This window comes from Rhinolophus ferrumequinum, chromosome 26, assembly GCF_004115265.2.
Source record: "Rhinolophus ferrumequinum isolate MPI-CBG mRhiFer1 chromosome 26, mRhiFer1_v1.p, whole genome shotgun sequence".
Taxonomy (NCBI): domain Eukaryota; kingdom Metazoa; phylum Chordata; class Mammalia; order Chiroptera; family Rhinolophidae; genus Rhinolophus; species Rhinolophus ferrumequinum.
This window is the reverse complement of record NC_046309.1, coordinates 11,045,142-11,066,151: the sequence shown is the minus strand read 5'-3', so window position 1 is coordinate 11,066,151 and position 21,010 is coordinate 11,045,142. Positions and strand designations below refer to the sequence as shown.

Genomic DNA, 21,010 nt, shown 5'->3' with positions numbered 1-21,010 from the left:
AAGTCCCACAACTTAGCACAGCGCTTTAAACATCACCGGCCTGGCATGCATGCCTTCTGATGTCTTGAACAAAGTCACTGCTACCATATTGCGATCCAATTACCAACTCCATGCTCTGCAGACTTGAAACAGCTAACCCAAACCACCTGAAAATATGCTCCACACCACACCCTCCTCCAAGCCCTTTAGACACTGCCAGCATGCTGGGATTTTCATTTTCATTTCTGAGTCTGCAATATTGACATGCTGCATGGCTGGAAAACAACACAGTGGGACTGACGGCATAACAGCAGCAGTAGCCCCCACTACAGGCCTATTGAACATTGTCCTATCTCATGTATTGCTAAACCAGGTCTTAAGTGCTATTTTCCAGCCACCACGTCATCAATTTATATCAAACAGGAGCTGGGGGAGGGATGGCAAAGCTGAGAACAGTACTTGAACCTTCCTTTTGGGCGGGTGTTCTCAGAAAAATCACTTAACCCTTCCCAGTATTTCCCTTCCCCTGAAAACGATAATAAGAACGCAAAACTCTCCTATACCACTAAGTAGTCAGAAGTATCGAATAAGGCAATGTATTTGCAAAGTTCTTCAGAACACAGTATATATAAGTGAAAGAGTACTCTTATTGCTAAGACCTGTCAACAGGAGCCTCACCCAGCCCCACCTTGCAGACAAAGTCCTCCAGTGCAGAGCGTGTGACTAGAAATACCGTGCGGATGGTCCAGAGTGAGTGCATTAGCCCGCCCCTCTCCTGAACGCTGGTCTTCTGGCTTCAAGGAGAAACAGATGCAATCCCCTGGAGTCTTGACAGCCAGGCTGATACTGAAAACAAACAACCAGGCCAGCCATAGCTAGGGCGCTAGGACCTATGCTTATGCAGAATTGTGGTGGGTCCCTTGGACAGGAGCCTGGTGGTAATCGGCTCTGTGCTTTGTTTGGATTCTGGTCTGGCAGAGTCCCAGAGGCCATAGCTTCAGGGTTATTGCCTAACACCGAGCCATAAATAGAACCACGTCCGAGCCCTCATGGACCAAGTTCCCACACACCACCTGCAATGAGAAGATTTTGGCTGGGATCTCAACACAGCAAAAAGAGCCAAATTCCTAATTACCCATTTTTAAATGCTGGCCCATGTCTGATATTATGCTATTGACAGACGTCCTGACTGAATTTCAACTGACTCTGATTTTTAAGAGCTATTATGCTCATCACCACCAAAGAGGAAAATAGGGATGTGAGGTCAAATGTTTTGGATCTAACTGACTTCAGAATTATAAATACAAGAACCTCGAGGGATAAGGTCATTCTTTTTCTTTCTTTTTTTTTTTTTTTTTTGGTTGAGGTTTTCAAACAAAATGGAATTTTTAAAAGTTTAAACATTTTATTCTTAGCAGCTAAAGCTTTATAGCCTCTTTTTCTTCTGCAATCTAGGGCATATATAAAACGGCACTCAGTTTTACAGCTGACACCAGAATAAAAAGGGGGCTTTATTGGAAACAAACTGAAATTGTTTTATTGTTTATATATTTAACTGAGGTTTGGGTGAGGGAATCTCCTGACCATAGCTTGATTCCCAGTTTGGATTTTATCTTGCACAAGAATAGATACTGCTCTTAACTCCAAAACTTTAAACAACAACAAAATAAACTTCTCCTTATCTGCTCACATGTTCAAGGCTCCCAAAGCATTACAAAACCCCAAAGGGACAGAGGGGTCAAACATATGGTGATGGAAGAACTGACTCTGGGTGGTGAACACACAATACAATATACAGATGACGTATTATAGAAATGTACACTCGAAACCTATGTAATTTTACTAACCAATGTCACACCCCAATAAGTTAAATAAATAAATAAATAAAAGACTAAATCAATATTTATCTTAAAACAGAGAATTTAAACATTTCTGCTCTAATATTCTCTATCATTTTTGAAATATATATATATTCTTTTACACCTTTTATCTTCAATATCTAACAGGTTCACTGTAACTTTAAGTGCAAAGTTCATTATTTTTAGCAAACCAGAACTGAAGTTTAAATAAAACTCTTAGACCACTCTTGAAAACTTAGCCAATGGGATATGAACACCACAGTGATTTAATACTCACTAATGTAAAAGGACATTTTTCCGATCAGAGCAGAGATTTGATAAAAGATCTCAAACTGGTTTTGCTGTTTCAGTGCAACTGCCTTCCACCATCTGAAGCTGACAAACCACGACATTTGAGCATCTCACAGCTGAAGCGGATACACAACCAGACCTTGGAGTGACCCAGGCGCAGACCCACACCAGCCTAATTGAAAACTTTCTTCTGACGAATCACAAATGGCATCCATTTTAACCAACTATCAACAGATGTAGGGACTATTTCTGTCCCATCCAGAATTAGGTAAGGGTGCAACCTTCAATTTTTAAATAGGAAAACCACCATGAACCAATCCCTCTCCTGGTACATACAGATTGTTGACTTTTCCCCTTCAACAAACTATTCAACCCAGTTTTCCACTGATATGTGTGTGTACTCTTGCCTGGCAATATGAATCTCTGGATATTAGGCTAGTTTTATAATATGCCTTTTCCTTGGTTTTATCACAATATAAATATAGTACTGTGTTTCCCCAGAAATAAGCCCCAGTTAAGATCATCAGCCAGATGGACGCATTTAGTACATTATGACCATGTTCCAGAAGAAGATGATATGACTGTATTTGAATAAATGTAGATTGTCGTACATGAAAAAATAAGACATCCCCTGAAAATATGCCCTAGTGCGTCTTTTGGAGCAAAAATTAGTATAAGACCTGGTCTTATTTTCAGGGAAATACGGTATAAGACCCAGTCTTATTTTTGGGGAAACACGGTAGCATTAATATCCTAGTTTATGCAAGATTAGGATTTATTTACTCAGAGAAAAATCTAATTTACCTGAACTTCCTAAGTTTCTTATACTGATTTTACTGGCCTTAAGCTAAAATTTGTATAAACATTCAAGATTTTCAAAATGTAAACATATGTGGTCATCGTAACGGAATTATAATAAACAATGTGTTTATAAATGGAATTTTAATAAGCAATGTCTTTATCACCTCTGACAGTGCTGCAAATTATGTGACTCTATAGTTACTTTATTGGAATTATATTTGCAAAATCTAAATTCTTGTCTATTGGGTTGAATTATAATATTCTTGACAGCATTAATTAAAGGCTCTGAGAATTTATCAGTGCTCCTATCGTCCATAAAATGCCCTCACTCCAGGGTAATGGCTGACTTACACACACAGACTGACATTTTATTATTTCTCAAGACAACATTCTGCGTTCTTCCATTCTAGTGTTGTTGGTAATTACAATATATTAATCAGAGCCAGTCAGTCTTATTATCCTCAGATAATTTCGGTTTTTTCCATTAATTTATCTGAAGACCTATGCTACAAACTACAGATCATAAATTGAGTCTCCGTGGTAGTGGGAGCAAAACCTGGGGCACAGGATTCTCAGTATAAGTTAAAATCGCTACCACAAACTTGTCCGACTGTATGAAGAGCCTATGACATGATTTCCAGACTTTTTTTATTTCAGAGGCAGACGACTTCACGGTGTTAGACAACTGAACCCAGGACATTGGAATTAATGTATAATTGAAATTAAGTCTGTAACAATGGCTACTAATTTACATTTTAATTTACATGTTAACTTTTTAACTGTGATGTTTATATTTCATGTTGCTATGACCATCCTGATTCTAGGACAAAAATACTTGATACAGGTACTTAGTGTTATATTCAATTTGCAAAAACTGCATTCAGAACTTTAACTCCTGGGTTCATATCTTTATCCTAGAATATATCCATGGGTCATAAATGCAGTAGCCATGATCGCAGTGACGAATGCTTTGTTTGGATCCAATAGCATGGGCTTCTGCTAACCAAAGCGGAGCTAGCCACTACCACTGCTGTATGTCTAACCCTCCAGCAAAAGACACCAAAACTTAGCACCCAATATGGCACCATCCCTCAAAGGAAACAATCAGCTACTTGATTGGCAAATGGATTACACTGAACCCTTCCTTCTCTGGAAGAGCAACAACTCTTGCCGACTAAAATCAACACATATTCTGGGTATGGGTTTACCTTCCCTTTTGCTAGGTCTTGGCTCCACCATGTGAGGGCTTACGGAGGGACCCACCAACATAGGATCCTGCACAACACTTCGTCAGACCGAAGAAACCATGTGACAGCAATGGAGGAACAGGAGTGAGCAGACGGCCACGAGACACACTGGTCCTCTCATCCAGCATTGTCCAGATGCTGCAGGCTGACAGGGAGATGGAACGGTCTTTTGAAAGTGTAACATAGGCTTCAGCTTTGAGAGGATACCCTATGAGCACCACACACCATATTCACTAAGTCCATGGTTGTTTAATGGTGCTGTGTTTCCATGATAAAATAAAATACATGGATGTTGCAACCAACGGGTGAGGGTAGGAGGGGCCCTGGCTACTATCACTTCCGTTGGCGCACTTGGGGGCATTTGTACTTCTTGTCTCCACAACTCTGGGCTCTGAGGGTCTGAATCCCAAATAGGGAACATCTCCACCATGGGACCTCATGGGAGGCCCTTACACCTTAAACTACGACTGCCCCCAGTTACTTTGGGATCTTTGTGTCGAGTCACCATCTTGGCATGTCACCATCTTGCTCCTGATCAAGTGGATGCATAGTTGTTATTTGACAATGGAGGCAGCAAGAGGTATCTGGCACCCAGATCATCCACGGGGGCGTCTTTTCCGATTCTTTGAAAAATTTTGATGATAAATGGACAAGTGCAGCAGCCAAGACAGAGGATCGGACTGCCCAGGGGTAAGCGTCCTTGTCACGCCAGTAGGGAAGGCACTGCGAGAGACCGAGTGTCCGCGTCCCCTCGTCCTTCAGGTGTTGAAACTTAATCCCTAGTGTGGTGTTATGAGGAGGTGGGGTCTTGGGGGCTGATTGGGTCATGAGGGTGGAGCCCACACGATGGGATTTGGGTCCTTATAACAGAGCCTCTTCGAGCTCCCTTGCCCCTTCTGCCACATGAGGACACAGCAAGAGGGCGCTCTGTGAAGAAGCAGGGTCTCACTAGAAACCAGTTCTGCCAGCATCCTGATCTTGGACTCCCAGCCTCCAGACTGTGAGAAATAAACGTCTGCTGTTATTAAGCTGCCCCGTCTATGGTATTCTGCAACAGCAGCCCAAACAGAGTAACACAGTCGCCTAGACCAGAAGTGTTACCTGAGGCTGAGATGATCAGTGGCAGATTTAAGACCCGCTGCCACAGAGAGGGCTGTGGTTTATCCCACTAACCTCCCTCTTCGGTGTTTTCCCAGGAAATAAGACCAACCAGAATCCTGGAGGAACTGTACTAAAAATGGATTATATGAAACAAGGGGCTGGGATGAGCTATACTCGATGCTGTGTTGTTCTATCTGGGTAACTCTGCTTCAGGCCAGAGACACTCATCCCATTGTCCCAGTTGATAGCAGTATTGGAGGCTGATAGCTCTCAAAAGAGGCACCTTTCCATCTTTAGCAATTGCCCTAAGCCTAAGCAAGAGTTACCTCGGCCAACGACAGCCCACATCCAATGCCTGACCAAGGCAGGGCAGCTCTGCAGGGCGAGTCCAGCTCCCTGTGGGATTAGCTGGGGCCTCTGGTGTGGCTGAACTGCATTCAACTCCTCCCTCTGCACAATCCTAGGGCCTTCACTAGTGAACAGTACGTTGTACGCCAGTGAAGGTGCTTCCAAAGAGAGAGCAATGGGGACCAGAGTGAGCAGAAATCACGTTAGCTGTAACTCCCAGGACACTTACCATGCCAAAGACCAGGGGAGCAATGGCAGTGATAAGTAGCTCTATAGGTGAGAGCTGAGTGACTCAACCACCAGTGAACCGTAGCAAAGAGCCCTCAGCCCCTTGTCCCTTTTAATTAAATTTGCTGGGGCAACACTGGTTAATACCATTATATGTCTCAGGCATACAATTCTATAATACGACATCTGTATATTGCATTACATGCTTACCACCGAGTCTGGTCTCCATTTGTCAACAGGTATTCGACCCCCTTTACCCTTTTCATCCTCCCCCACCTCCTTTCCCCTCTGGTAACCACCATTCTGTATGATTGACATACAAAAAGTTGCACATGTTAATACATCCGACTGGATGACCTTGGAGGTAAGTATGTACCTGTGAAATCACCATCATCAACCTATGCCATAAACATATCTATTGCATCCAATAGTTTCCTCCAATTCTCTTTATTAGTTTTTTTGTGATAAGAACACTTAACGTAATATCTACCCTCTTAGCAAAATTTTAGGTACACACTACAGCACAGGCATTGTTATACAGCACATCTCTAGGACTCATTCATCCTGCATAAGTGAAACTTTGTACCCTTTGACTAATACCTCCGCATTTTCTCTTCCTCAGATGAATCTGGATGACCTTATGCTAAGGGAAATAATCCAGACACAGAAGGACAAATATTACCTGACACCACTACCATGAGGAATCTAAAATAGTCAAACTCATAGAAGCAGAGAGTAAAATGGTGGTTGCCCTTGTCCCCTTTCTTGTTACTCAGCCAAGGACAGAAAGAAAACTCAGGCTTCCAGCAGCTACGCTGGCAGGCGCTCCATGGAGAGGTTTCATTGCCTTGTCCTTGCTGTATTACCCACTCAGGTCAGTAGAGTATAGTGCTTTAAATGGCTAAGGACACATCCTTAAAAGCCCCAGGTCAGTATTTTTCATTATTTTTAGACTCTGTAATCCTTTACACTATTCATATAATATCTCAACTGCACCCCCTGGAATGTTTTTTTTAAACATTTTCTCATCTTTGCATTACAAAAAAATGCTATTAAGTATGCTTCCTTGAGATGTGTATATTTTAAATACTGCACTACGAGGTCATTTTAAATTAGTTTTTAATAATATTCATGACAATGAAGAGCAGTTTTGACATTTTCCCATTTAATTAACGCTACATGCTTCTTAATTTACTTAAACGAATTACATATGAAAGTAGGTATGATTTATGGACAAATAATTCATCATGATGTAGCATGTTTGGTTAGGAAACTGGAAGGTATCCAACATGTAGACCCAAGTTTAACTATGTGTTGTTACATTAAAAAGTGCTTTCAAGATTTGATGTTGGAAATTCTAGATTTTTGAGTTTCAGAAAGCTAGCTCATTTATTTTTATAATGATTATATATGTTTCTACATGAAGAAATAAAAGATAAGGTTTCACATTGCGGTTTATAAGCATATTTCCATAATTACGATAGTGCTGGGTTTGAATGCTTGGTTCCTTCAAAACTAAAAGGTCAAACTAGCTATAATCATACCTATATTTTTCCTTTGCCTCTTGATTTTTGAAGGACTAAGAACCACTGAGTGTTGACAAAATTTGGATTGAGTGAATGCAGTGTGCAGATGTGGGAAAGCTCCCTAAGAGGTATGTTTGCACAGTGAGGAGGCATGCTACCTTTAACCACTGAATGAACGCAGCTTTGCATTAAGTCATGTGTGCTCGATCAAAGCCACTGCTCCTCCAGACCCACTCGCCATCTTTCTCTACCCCACGTCCCATTGTAAAAAGCTGACTTGCATGGAGTGCCTTATGCTCTGGTTTCTACTGGGTTTGGCCACTGGAGAGTGAAGGTGAGTGAAGTTGGGATATTTATTCCCCAGCTGGTAGGTCACCTTGGGCTGGCTAAATCTCATGACTAAAGGTTACAGCTCCTGTGAAAGGCTTCTCTCCATCTCCTTGCCTCTTCAGACTTGACCATGGCTCCCCGCTGTTACTAGCCTTGGAGTTCTTTACGATCTTTTGGGGTGTCTCTACACTCTGCTCACACATTTACTATAGTCTCTTTAGCAAAGACTCATCACATTACGTAGTTTGAGTGTAAGTGTGCCATCGCTTTTCTGCCTGGACCCTGATTCTTAATATATGAATGAAAACAACGTGAAACATGTAATGGTCATAAACTTGGCAGCCTAGGATATTAAGCAAATATTAAAGCAACGGGGCAACTGAATCATAAGCTTTCTCATCTGATACCCATTAAATGCCACACACGTTCAGCAAGGCTCAAGAGAAAATCAGTCCAAATATTTACTTTATAGCTAATTTAAAAAGTAAAAACTGAAACCACAAACACTCCTTAACCATAAACACTCTCCAACAGCCTAAAAAGTTTCGCAAACCACCAGTTGGGAAAAAAGTTTTGCTAAGTGAAATGATTATTTTTCACCCCATCCCAATGGGTGCATTATGGAATAATGTGTATAGGGTTGTGTGTCAGGAGCGGGGGATAGAAATCTCTGGATATGTAAGAATGTGCACAACTCTAGTGATGAAAATTATGCATAGAACCAAAGCTTGAAATGAATTTTCAGTCACTTGATCTGTATATGGAACTAGAGCCACTAGCGTCCTTCTAAAACAGGGTAAAAGTCAGGATCCAAAGAAGGGTTGGTTATTTATTATCCACCAAGGAGACGTAGGTCTAAGACAATCCCATGCCATAATTGCTTGAGCCTCTGGGAATTCATGAGCAGCTGGGTTATAATCACAGAAGAGGAATACAATAGTACAATATTATATCACAAAATATATACGCTTATTGACTTTCTTTTAATAAAATTCCTCCAACTCTATTACAGTTTGAAAGGTGTTGAGGTGGTGCCAGCTACTAAACTGCCCAGAGAAGGTATTTTTCCAAAGAGAAGAATCTGTTTGTCCAGATCCTTCCTACCCTTCACAGCTCCTATCTCAAAACTGGCTCTGCCTGTTTTTTCTCTTTCTCTCTCTCTCTCTCTCTCACACACACACACACACACTTTTGTGGGAAAGTTATAGACAGTTTACAATCCACTAAGTACAAGTAAATCCACAAGCCCAAGGCAACACCAGAAAGGGAAGGTGTAGATGGACCCAAGAAAGAAAGGTCATGTGTGGGCAGAAGGTTGACCTTTTTCACAGCCACGGAAAATGGCCGGTAAGAATCATTCTCCTCCCCCCTTCCTCCTCATCTTCCTTTTCCCTCCTTCACCTTTCAACTTATTTCATCTGTCCTCTTCACAGGCTACAAAGGAAGCAACTGAGAATCAGTGAGTTAAACTGGAGAAGATAATGCTAGTTTTAATGGAGGACCATAACCTTGAGGGTTAGGTATGTAGCTTTCCAAAGAAGAACCTGGTGACTAATAACCAGCAGAATATTTTCTTTCAAGGCACGACGCAAACAGCAAAATTAATGAAACATTTTCCAAATCTCACTCACTCTAACACCCCTACCTCAGGCTAGCAATATTTCCTTGCATCTTTCTAGTATTAAAAATGCCATACTGGTCAGCTTACCACAGGGCTTGACCCAAAGGAGTCACACGGATAAATAAACAAACAAAAAAAAAACACAAAGAATTGTTCATGGATGAGGAATATATTCTCCCAAATTATCTTGGTCGCTACCAAATCAAAACTTCCCTTCACAGAGTCCAGCTTACTATGAATGTCATTGGAAGAAAGAAATCTTGGTGGTGTGATTCACCACCAGTTTAACCTTCCCTAGGAGCCTTTCATTAATTACTAGAGTGGATCTCCGTCCAGTGAAAACAGCCATAACCCAAATCTGTTGGGGTCAGTAATATAGAGTCCGCAGAGTTCCACAGCATGCAGCCACGGACCCCACGTCACTTTTCTAAGAGGCCTTGTACCCTGAGGGGCCTGTAACCGGTCACACTAAGACGGGGAGTAGACATAAACAACCACATATGAAAAGGGCATCTCTTTCTAGGAACTGGATAATATTCTAAGGGAGCAACACATTTCTTGCTTCCTTGCTGTCCTTCTGCTCAAGCACAATAATATATCAACAAAAGGAGTGTTGCGCAACAACCCACGGATTTTCTGTTGCTGATCAAGGAAGTATGGGGGGGTAGTCCTCGGGAGGGGGTTTTAATGAAACAGGAAGTGCTGTTTTTTTAAACTATCAATAATGAAATTCACCACAAAGGTGTATCCATCTCTCTTAAAATACGCTAATTCCTTGTATGAAGACCTGGGCCTCTTGCAGGGAGTGCTAGAGCAACTAAAAGACCTCTTAGGGAAAGGGGACTTGGAGAAATCAGGCCTTTCAGAGAGGAAGTGACGTCCTGAGCATGGGGTGATGGAACACATCGACTTGGGGTGCTGCAAAGGCCTGAGGAGCCTCCTGAGACGGCCGCGGGGTGCCGGGCCCCTTACCTTACCGCACTGCTTACACTTTCCCTCCTGCCGACGCCTGTGCACCCAGTGATGACGCACAAAATTCTGTGGGAAAACAAAATGAAATGAATGTATTTAAATTTGCAAATCCCGAGACTAGTTTTTTAATGTTTGAAGACTAGATTTCCAAAAGTCATCGTCTAAGACCACATTAACACGAAAACAAATATGTGTATACATGATTTATTTAACAATAAACATGAATCTACTTAGAAACATGAAGCTAACTCTCCATCCCCAGCCATCTTTGCGGTTTGGAGAAACCATTCATCAGGTCCCCACTCCACGTCAAACAGCCATACTGGATGGCTGTTCCTCTGCTTTCTTCCCAGTAAAACACTCTGCAGAGTTGTGAGCATGACAGAGGACCTTGGGCTGGAAGGTTAACTGAGTCAGGTCAAAGAAATATCCTTAGGGAAGTGAAAAGGTGAAGGAAGACGCTGAAACAACAATGTCCAATAATTTTTTAACCAATGTGTAGTTAATGTTTTTTACACACCAGGTAGGCCCTGTACTAAACATTACAGCTATAAAGAACTTAAAGAACTTAAATTCTCAGAAAGAAACAGATTTCCTGATTCAGGAGACAGATGTAAGAATGTGTTACTAGCGAAACTGAGGAAGGGAAAAGCTAGAGAGAACAAGAACAAAGAGACGTGGGCATATCCTGAAGTTTTTGCAATGCCATTGTGTTTGAACTGTCCTTGGGTATTCCGAAGGAGATCAGCTTTCAAGGTCTATTCTTGTCTGGGGCTGTAGGACACATTGAAAGTCCCTTCCCTCCCAAATAGACAATCATTCCTAGAGTGGCGGGATCCATAATCAGCGCTCTTACACATTATAAGACAGAACGTTGTCTTCAGGCCTGATGGTGCAGGTAAGCCTTAACAACATATATAATTCCTTCCTGTTAGGCCAATACACCTAAAATACTTGCTAATGTGTTTTCTCCTGCCCTTTTCTGAAAAAAAAAAAAAAAATACTTTACCTGAGATTAACATGTCTGTTGTCGGGCCACAATCCATGCTTTCCCTTTAAAAGACCTCTTACTAGAATATATTCAGTCATTCAACAAATACTAAAAGCCTACTACCTGCAGGCACTGTTCTAAGTAGAGAAAAACATAGAAAATAGATCAGTGTTGAGGGAAAAAAAGTGGTATCAAGGAATGAAATTCAGAGTGTCAAAAATACCTCTCACCAGCATTAGCATTTTCTATTCTAAAATGCCACCTCTATTTCTCTATAGAATAGCAAATCAATTTAAATTAAAACTAAACAGATTCTGGAGGAGTAATGGTCTTTCAACTATAATAAGATATACAGAAGCATAATGGCCCCACTAGTCTAATTTTTGTCTTGCTTTTCCCATAGAGGCCGTTTATAAAATGAGGACACAATTCATATATATATATATATATATATATATATATATATATATATATATATATATATGAATATATATAATAATAGCTAACATTAGTTGAATAGTTGAATACTATGTACCAAGTACTTTTTAAAATGTTTCACATGTGATAATTCTTTTAATTTTCATGAAAACAGCAGAGGTATTGTTCAGCTGGTATGAACCAGTTAAAATACTGAGACATTTCTATATTGGTTGATAGATTACAATTCAGTGCCCCAGCTGTTCCTCAACTGCCATAGCACCCCACTACCCCACGCCCTCAAATTGCAGATCATTTCTACTTCCTCATTATTAAGCAACTAGAATGTTAATTTTTGGCACAGCAGGTCTCCAGGATTCTATCCCAATGAGCGATCTTTTGAAAACAAATCATGTTGTCTAGGCAATGCCACTGGGTTCCCCCAGCAAACTCAGAAGACTGGGCTGTGCCCAAGTGATGTGGTTGTCTGTACAAGCTTAAATATCAGTAGAGACAATGCTGGGTCCCATGGCTGGCCACGGCTTCCAGAACAGTGGCAGTAAGTTCAGGAGCCTGTCCAGTGATCAGTGCAAAATCTCTACTGAGGATGAAGGTTCTGAACCCTCCATCTCTTGAAGAAGGCAGACTTCTTCAGCCTTCCACCTAGTCAAGGAAGAAAAAGTTTAGGCTACTGCCCGTTTAAGACTGCCAATTGGACTGTGCCCCAAGCCACATGATTGCAGGGCACACTGTCAGAGGGCTTTACCTGAATTATCATTCTCATCGTCACTTTACAGGTGAGGAAACCAGAGTACAGAGTGGTTACTTAAAATGTAACGGTCAGAACAAGGATTCAAACCCAGGCAGATGGGCCCTCAGAGCTCATGGTCTTAACCACGGTGTAACTGTGCCTCTCCTCTGCTCTGAAAGATCAGGTTCAACTTCTTTCATTAAATGATTTCAATGACAGTCAGTAGTAGAAATATTGAGTACATGAAAATGTCAGACAGCGAGAGAAAAAGTTATTATAATTGCTGTTCGTTTAGCAGAAACAGGGAGAATGAACAATATCATTGATGGTAAGAGACATTCTCTGCTTGTTGAGAATCTAAATCACCTAATAACTATGAATTTAAGGAGGAAAACATTGGAAGAATTTGACACAATTACCCATGTGAAATGATGGCTGACTCATGGGGTTTCTTAGATGGTAACAGCTCTAATCAAAAGATTAAACCAACAATTTCCACAAATCAACAATTGCTTGGAAATTATAAGACTGACATTATTCATGTTGCCACATATATTGTTTGGTAAGCAGAGATATAATACCATGTAGTTTAGCTTGTTTAGGGAATAAAAGAAAACATTTTAAAATTATTTAAATATTTATATGATTCTGCAAGTGGTAAATATTTTTAATATCATCCTTCCTAAGAAATAGGTAGGAGACTAAAGAAACGAAGCCACAGTTAAAGTAACTTACGCAAAAGTACTGGAGCAGATAATACCAGTTATTATGCTAAATATACAGTATAATGTATCCTACACGTATATACTAAAGAAGAAACTCAGTAACTAACTACCTTCAGTCTATCGCTCTATAATTTGAGATGTCCAAAATCCTTCTATTCAGAGGTCTTCTGTGGCCTAACATAAATTTCTTCTACCACTGACTGAACATAGTTTGAGCAAAGTAAACATCCAATAAATGTGTGTTGAATTGAATGGAATGCTTACCTTGTTTCTTTGACAATTAAATCATGTAATTAGCCATTCTGAAGAATCACCAGCTGCCTTTATCAAGCAGAAAAACAAAACTCTATAGACTTGCTACTGTTTTCTAACGCTTCTTTCACAAGAACTTTGATTTTTTTCACACTATTCCCTTTTGACTATTATTCATGTCTCCTAAATTATTCGACTGGTATTAGACTCAGGATCCTTATGCTGCAAATATGAGTGTTGATACACTGTTATTTAGCTAGCAAAGTAAGGCTTCTGACACGATAACACCTTTTTATTGTTCATCAATAATCTCTAAATTATTCACATACTATCTTTAAATACTGGGTAAGGAAAGGGCTATTACTTGTAATATCTCAGTGACATTATTTCAGGGTTTATATTCAGTATTGTTAGCAGAAAAGCGTAACACAATTGCTCAATTATTTTCAAACAGCCAATTCAATTCATTATATTATTCACAGAGCACTTGCAAGGATCTTAAAATTATAACCCAATCCATATAGCTTATGTCTAAGAAAACTGCGGTCCACAGAAACCCAACTTAGAGGGATCCAACGAACATTTATGAAAAAACTTCCCATATCAGACACCCCACAATCACAGGGGACAGTGATTAACAATCTCTGTTCCAGATCCTCACTCTGGAGACACTTAGAAGAGTGGAAAAGCAGCAGAGGTGTTATGTGAACCCAGGACAGACAAATTCTAAAGTGACTGTTCTTTCATTTACATTAAGTAAGCCACGGAAGGTCTCTTCATGAAGAATCTCAAATGGGTCCTAGTCTATCCTACATTTTATCTTCCGATGGTCCTCTTAGACCAAGAGTTCATGAACATTTTGGGAGAAATGGATGCCGTTATAAACGCTTTCGGTCAACAGATACTTGTTGATCACATCCTCCGTGTCCATGAGTGACCTCTCAAAGCTTATGCCACAGAAGGATGACTGCAAACAAGCAAATGAGTAATGCATGCATATAAATAACTATGACACGTGGAGTGCGCTGAGGGAGCAGAACAAGGTGCTCTGATAAAGAACGACGTGTGGCCGTTTGAGAGGTGGTCCTCAAGGAAGACCGCTGAGAGGAGGATATCTGAGCTGAGACCGAACTATAAGAAACAGCTAGCCACGCAGAGATTTCCAGACGAGAGCTAACACACACAAATACCTCAAGATGGAGATTACCTCTATGTGTGCCTCAAGACCTGAAAGAAAGTCCACGTGGCAGATGGGTGGGTGTGGAGACGGAGCCTGGGGCCGCATGATGCAGAACTTTCCACGCAAGGCAAGGGGTTTTGTTTTGCTCTAAATGCTATGGAAAGCACCGGAGCGTTTTCAACTGGAAAATGACATAATCCAATTTTCGTTTTGAAAGATCACTCTTTTTTTTTTCTTTTTTTTAATTAGTTTCAGGTGCACAAGACAAAGTAATACTTAGACGTTTATCATTTATGTCCCTCACACTGTGTGAACCCCACTCCCCCATCCACTATCCCTCTGACATCGCACAGAGCCATTACATGTCCACTGTCTCTATTCCTAATGCTGTACTCTGCTTCATGTAAGTATATACATACATATATGTACATATACATACATATATATATAAAATTATAGTTGGCATTCATTATTGTTCAGCTTCAGCTTCAAGTGTACAGTGCAGTGATCAGGCATCTACATCATCCCTGAGGTGGTCTCCCAAATGGGACAAGTGTCCATCGGATACCCTCCAAAATCTTTACAACATTATTGATTACATTCCCCAAATTAATTTTCAAAACCCCGTGGCCATCTTGTGGTTACTGACTGTTTTCTAATCCCCTCACCCTCCCTCCAATCTAGCAACCCTCAGTTTTTCCTCTTTGTCTCCAAAACTGTTTCTGATTAGTTCATTCACTTATTCTTTTCTTTAGATTCCACATATAAGTGAGATCGTATGGTATTTGTCTTTCTCTGTCTGACTTATTTCACTTAACATAATGTTCTCTAGGTCCATCCACGTTGTTGCAAATGGTAAGATTTCTTTCTTCTTTATGGCTGCATAATACTCCATTGTATAAATGCACCACAGTTTCTTAATCCAGTCAAAAAGATCACTCTCTTAAATCATGATGGTTTAAAGGAGGAGATTAAGGAATTATGGAGAAGCTATTGCAGTGATCAAAAGTGAGACATCATGGTCCCTTAGCCTAAAGCACTGACAACAAAAATGGAGGTAAATAGATGGCTTCACATATATTTGATAAATAAACTTGATAGGGCTGGCAAATGAATTAGATGTGGTGAGTATATGAGAGAAGGAATCAATATGACCAGTTTTCTCAATTGAAGAGCGGGATCAATAACCCATCTCAGTTTCTGAGGTATAAAAGAATTGGGGAAAAAAGAAGTTTTTAATGATGATGGAAATAAAGAGCTTAGTTTTAAGTGCATTACATTTGAGATGATGGTGATACATGCAATGGGTATATCAAATGGGATTCCAAGAAGAAGTGTGGGGTGGACATGTACAGTCAGCAGTTGTCAGCCCAGACATGACAGTTAAAGCCACGAGACTGGATGAGCTTGTCCAACAAGGGTGGGCAGAGAGAAAACATGGCCAAGTGCTATGACCAGACGCATACATAGAAATCAGCAATGGCAATGAGAGAGAGTGGGAAGAACTACGAAGTGAGAGAAGATGAAAATTAGGAAAGACGTCAAGACAGGAGAGCATTTCAAGAAAAATGGAACAATGAACATTTGAATACATTTGAAAAATTAAAGAAGAACAGAACAGAAAAATATCTAATGGATTTGGAGTCAGGGAGATGTTGGCAACGTTTAAAAAAGCAATTTCAGTGAATGGGTAGAGTGAAAACCAGATTGGAAAAGGTTAAAATGACTAGAAGAGGATATACTGTTTATACATAACACACTTTCTGGAAGTTTAGCAGTGAACACAAAACTGAGAATCTGAGCTACAATTAATACATAGTTGGTGGTTAAGGGATATTTTCTTTCTTTCTTTCTTTCTTTTTTCTTAAGATGAGAGCTATTAGAGCATGTTCATGTTGATGAAATAATCCAGAAGGGAGGTAAAAATGTAGGAAAGGAAGAGAGATCAAGTCCTTGATAAGAAGACAAAGAAAGGTATCCAAAACACTCATTAGGGTTTGACTTCATAGAAGAGAAGTGATATATTTAGTGAAAACTAAAACAAAAACAAAAACAAAAAAAACCCTGCATTAAAATATTACACATATAACAACAATTATGTACGCAGAAAGAAAGAGGGATTAAAGGACAGAGATCCCCTGGCTGGAAATTCATAGAGTCTACCTTAAAAACACAAAACTGTTTTTTCTATTGTCAAAATGCAATGTCTCCTTCATTTGAGCTATCACCGAGTTATCTCCTGGCCAATGCTATGACCCGCTTGGGTGGTACAACGGTTATCTTTTTTCTCAGACTTCCTCACGTGATGCATGACCTACATAACTTTCCTGTGCGGACACAATGGACGAGCACAGTGGGAGAGGACGACTGGCGGGGAGAACTCTGTTTCCTCTATGTGCAACCTCCTCTCCCAGCCTATTTATTCTCTTTTCCTGTTTCCTCCGCCTCTCCTTGTAGGAGTCAGTAACAGTGAGATCGTTCTTTTTCACAGTGTCTTCTTTCATTCACTGTCATTAAAACATCAGTGATCCTCTCTGTCAGACGTCGTCTATGCCTATTCTACCCATTCATCTTTTCTCATAGCTTTAATTACTACCTATTCTGCCGACAATTCACAAATGTTTTAACTTTAGCCCAATCTCCCTCCTAAGCTCCAAAGTCATATACCCACTCGGCTTTCCATTGGGCGTCTCCACTCGGGGACCTCGAGGATGCCTCCGATTTGAGTTCTACAACTCAACTCATCACCTGCCCGCCCCATCCTTCAGAGCAATTCATTTCCCAACCTCTAACTGGTTTTCCAGACCCGAAGCCTGGTTGATTCTGGGCTCCTCTGCCTTCATGCCCAAAATCCAATTATTTACTACATCCTGTCAATTTTTGTTGCCTTCAAATTCATGTCAAATTCATGTCAATTCCAACAGTACTCAGTTCAGATCACCAGTATTTCTTGCCTAGATTACTAAAATAGATCCCTAATTGTTTTAGTAATCGCTACGCTCCAACTACATGATGTTCCCTCCACACTGTAGCCAGAGTCATATATTCTGCTTAAAATAGCTTCATCCCCCGTCCTCCTCCCCCCATTACTGTGATGATAAAACACTCAAACTGTAGAATGGCTTTATAAGGAACTTCATGGTCTAGCCTCTGATTGTCTCTTGGATCTCACGTCTTACTCGTTACGGTCTCGCTCATTTTATGCTTGTGCGCATGGGTTCCTTCTGTCGAGAAGGCTCTCACTCACCTTCCAAGTGCCCCCCACTCCCGCCTTCACTGAGATAACGCCTCTGAGTCGCAGCTGCGCTGCCACTCTTCCAGGAAACCCTCTCTCTGACCACTTTCCCTCTCTCTCCTATTCTCACTATACAGAGTGGATCTGAGGAAGACACCAGCTGGGAAGGTTCCCAAGGAGGTAAATCTATCTGTGGAACTAAAAGTAACCTCAGTAGGAATGGAAGTGGAATGAAGAAAGTTACTTGCCAAAAATTATGTTTACCACGCTTTCTCTTACAGAGAGTACCACGTAAGATGGTAACAGTTGGGCAGACTTACCTGGGGTCTAAGGGTTCTATTCATTGCAGGCCTTTGTTTTGCCAACTGGGAAATGAAATTCTGGGCCTGGAGCTAGACTAGCCAGGATCACACAGGAGGGCTGAGAACCTCTGCAAACTGTCTCTCGCAGTCCCTAACTTGCCCTGTGCTCCATCTCCTCTACATAAAAGCTGAGCAAAGAAGTATGTCGAAGTGTTACTCTCCTCTTGTCTTCACCTCTGCTTATCACTAACTCAGCAGCAACTGCTCTTCTTCATAATTTCCTATTTACCTGTTTGTCTTCAGTACCAGACTGTACGGTCAGGGACTGCGCACTGAACGTAGTTCTCTTTCTTTTCCTTCCTTCCTTCCTTCCTTCCTTCCTTCCTTCCTTCCTTCCTTCCTTCCTTCTTTCTTTCCTTCCTTCTTTCCTTCTTTCCTTCCTCTCTTCCTTCCTTCCTTCATCTAGGTATCACTTATCTACCTACCTACCCACCTCCTACACATTTACTGAACAGATGAAAGCATTGATATTCAGGGAGATTAGGTGAGATGCTCCAAATCACGCAACGTCAAGGCTGATTTTAAAATCAGATAGTCTGAGTCCAGGGTTTATAGGAATGCGCATAACTATGCTGCCCTCTGAACAGCTACGAGCCACTCAAAACTGAAAAACAGAATTAAAATGGACCTAAAGACAATAAAATGCTATTTTTTTCTTACCTCTTTAATTTTAGCACCGCCGCTTCCCCTACTCTCTGGTTCATTCAGTAAGACCTTAGCACCCCAATACATTCCACTAAGCGGCTAGATACACATGTTGAAGAGACTGGAAGTCTTATTGACTATATTTGTTTATATATTAATAAGAAACTATGTGAAATGAAACGAGATGGACTTTATTTTTTAATCTCTGGTGAATATCTATGAAGCCAAAGACTCAATGGGAAATAAAAGGTGGTATTTGAAATAAAGCTCTGAAATACTCACTTCTCTGGGTGATCGTGAGCCCCCTTCTCGAAATGTTGGTTTACATCTGAAATTAATCTGTTATTTAAAAAGACAAGTGTATTACATTAGGGACAAGCATCAGACTAAAATGAGTTACCTAAATAAGCTGACAGTGACAGACAGTGAGACTACAAAACAACAACCCCAGAGCATAAGGAACACAGCTTCACACTATTCTTAGTCTTTTGAAATCATCGCCTTAGACAATCTACAGAGATCCCAGGTGATTCTATATCCCCGATCCAGATCTCTTCACGCTCAGTGATGAAATCGACATATCTTTAAACAGTAATGCTTACACCATAAACTTGAGAAACTGAGATAATAAAGAGTCAGAGGAAAAATACACAGCAGCTGAAATCACCCATCTGTGTTTCAGATGTTAAAAGTAGGAAAATATAAACTTGAGACATTTTTAATATGATGATGATACACACACAGTTTCTTTAAGTATTCAATGCTGTCTTGCTTTTAGATGAGGAGGTTTCCTGGTATATTCACACCTTCTTAGCTTACGAGATAAGGTGAAAGGAGTCTAGAAAAGAAGGCCGAGATGACTAAGTGGGTACAATATTAAGATAAAATATTAGTGGTCGTTCCCACAAAATACCAGTTGGCAACAATTGGTAATGTGTCTGTAAAATTAAATGAACGTCACAGGGGACTAAAATAGTTCAGTACATGGCAGTTCCAGAACATCCATAACCCGCAGAGAATCACATGTAGAGATGGAGTCGGAGGCAGGAAAGGGGCGAGGACAGCAGACTTTGGAGCCTTCCCTTCCCCTAGAGGACAGGTAAATGGACTACGCAGAATCCACTCCTTCCAGAGGGAAGACACCACCAGCGTGTCACTTCTGGCCCCATCCACGTGTTAATGCTGGGCAAGCAAGAACACTGCTCCAAGAAAGGAATTCAGAGCGGGCTTATGGCCTGGCTCTTTCCCTTGCAGCCCCTTTAGGAAGAAGTAAACTTACAAAGGTCGGACATATCCAAAACACAATTTTTAAGAGCTTATGGAATATTTTTTCCTGAAGAAGAAAAAAATCTTGTGGAAACTCCTATGGGTGAATCACAAGGCTTGCCATTGTGTACATATCAGGCTTTTCTTTCTAACCATATCATTATTTTTCCCAAGTCAACATAAAATGATACCACAGTATACTTCAGCAAACAGTAGAGTGGATGAACCTTAAGCACTGTCTTTCCATTATTAATACGGTAATAATGTTGAATTTCCCAGTTTTCTTAAAGGGCATTGTTTTCAAAAAGTTGGAAATAGAAATTGCCACCCGGCCTTTTGAAGTCCAAACACTTGCAAGGTAGCAAAACGTGCAGCAGGTGGCGCTGTCTCACCTTTTCTAGCTGTTCAATGCAGGCGGTGTGGACCACGATTTTACAGACTGCACACTTCCTCCTGAGGGCTGACTTCTACAACAGTCAATTCAAAATACAAGAAGAAATGTTAACAGTCCGTTCTGAAGAGATCCTTCGTAATAAAGAGGGTATATGTAAATAAGGCAAACATTGCAATTGCTTATATTACTGAACAAAGTTAAAACATCTGACACATTCAATAAACACGACAAACTTCATCAACAATGCTTTGACCCACCAAGTAGCTCCATATCCTCATGACTTAGGGTGGCCTAGATTTTTTTTTTTCAAAATATGGTCATTATAACTGTGATACATTGAGCATATAATATGAACCGCACTCTTTATTCTGTTATTTCCAAGTTTCATAACCTAACAATACAGATATCATTTTCCTCCATTAAAAACAAAACAAAACAAAACAAAAAACCATTTTTACTCTAGTAGTTAAGGGGCAGTGCCAACAAACA

The 21,010-nt window shown here is 40.5% G+C and overlaps 1 protein-coding gene across 2 annotated transcripts in view; it reads right to left on the bottom strand.

The window, feature by feature from the left end:
- DGKI (diacylglycerol kinase iota) overlaps positions 1-21,010 on the bottom strand; it is a 382,485-nt gene that overhangs the window by 213,285 nt on the left and 148,190 nt on the right. For both annotated transcript variants that reach the window (XM_033099050.1, XM_033099049.1), the window contains exons 4-6: positions 20,520-20,594; positions 19,144-19,200; positions 10,304-10,369 (exon numbers count right to left, since the gene is read on the bottom strand). In XM_033099050.1, the coding sequence (XP_032954941.1) occupies positions 10,304-10,369; positions 19,144-19,200; positions 20,520-20,594 (198 nt within the window). The remainder of the gene's footprint in view (positions 1-10,303; positions 10,370-19,143; positions 19,201-20,519; positions 20,595-21,010) is intronic.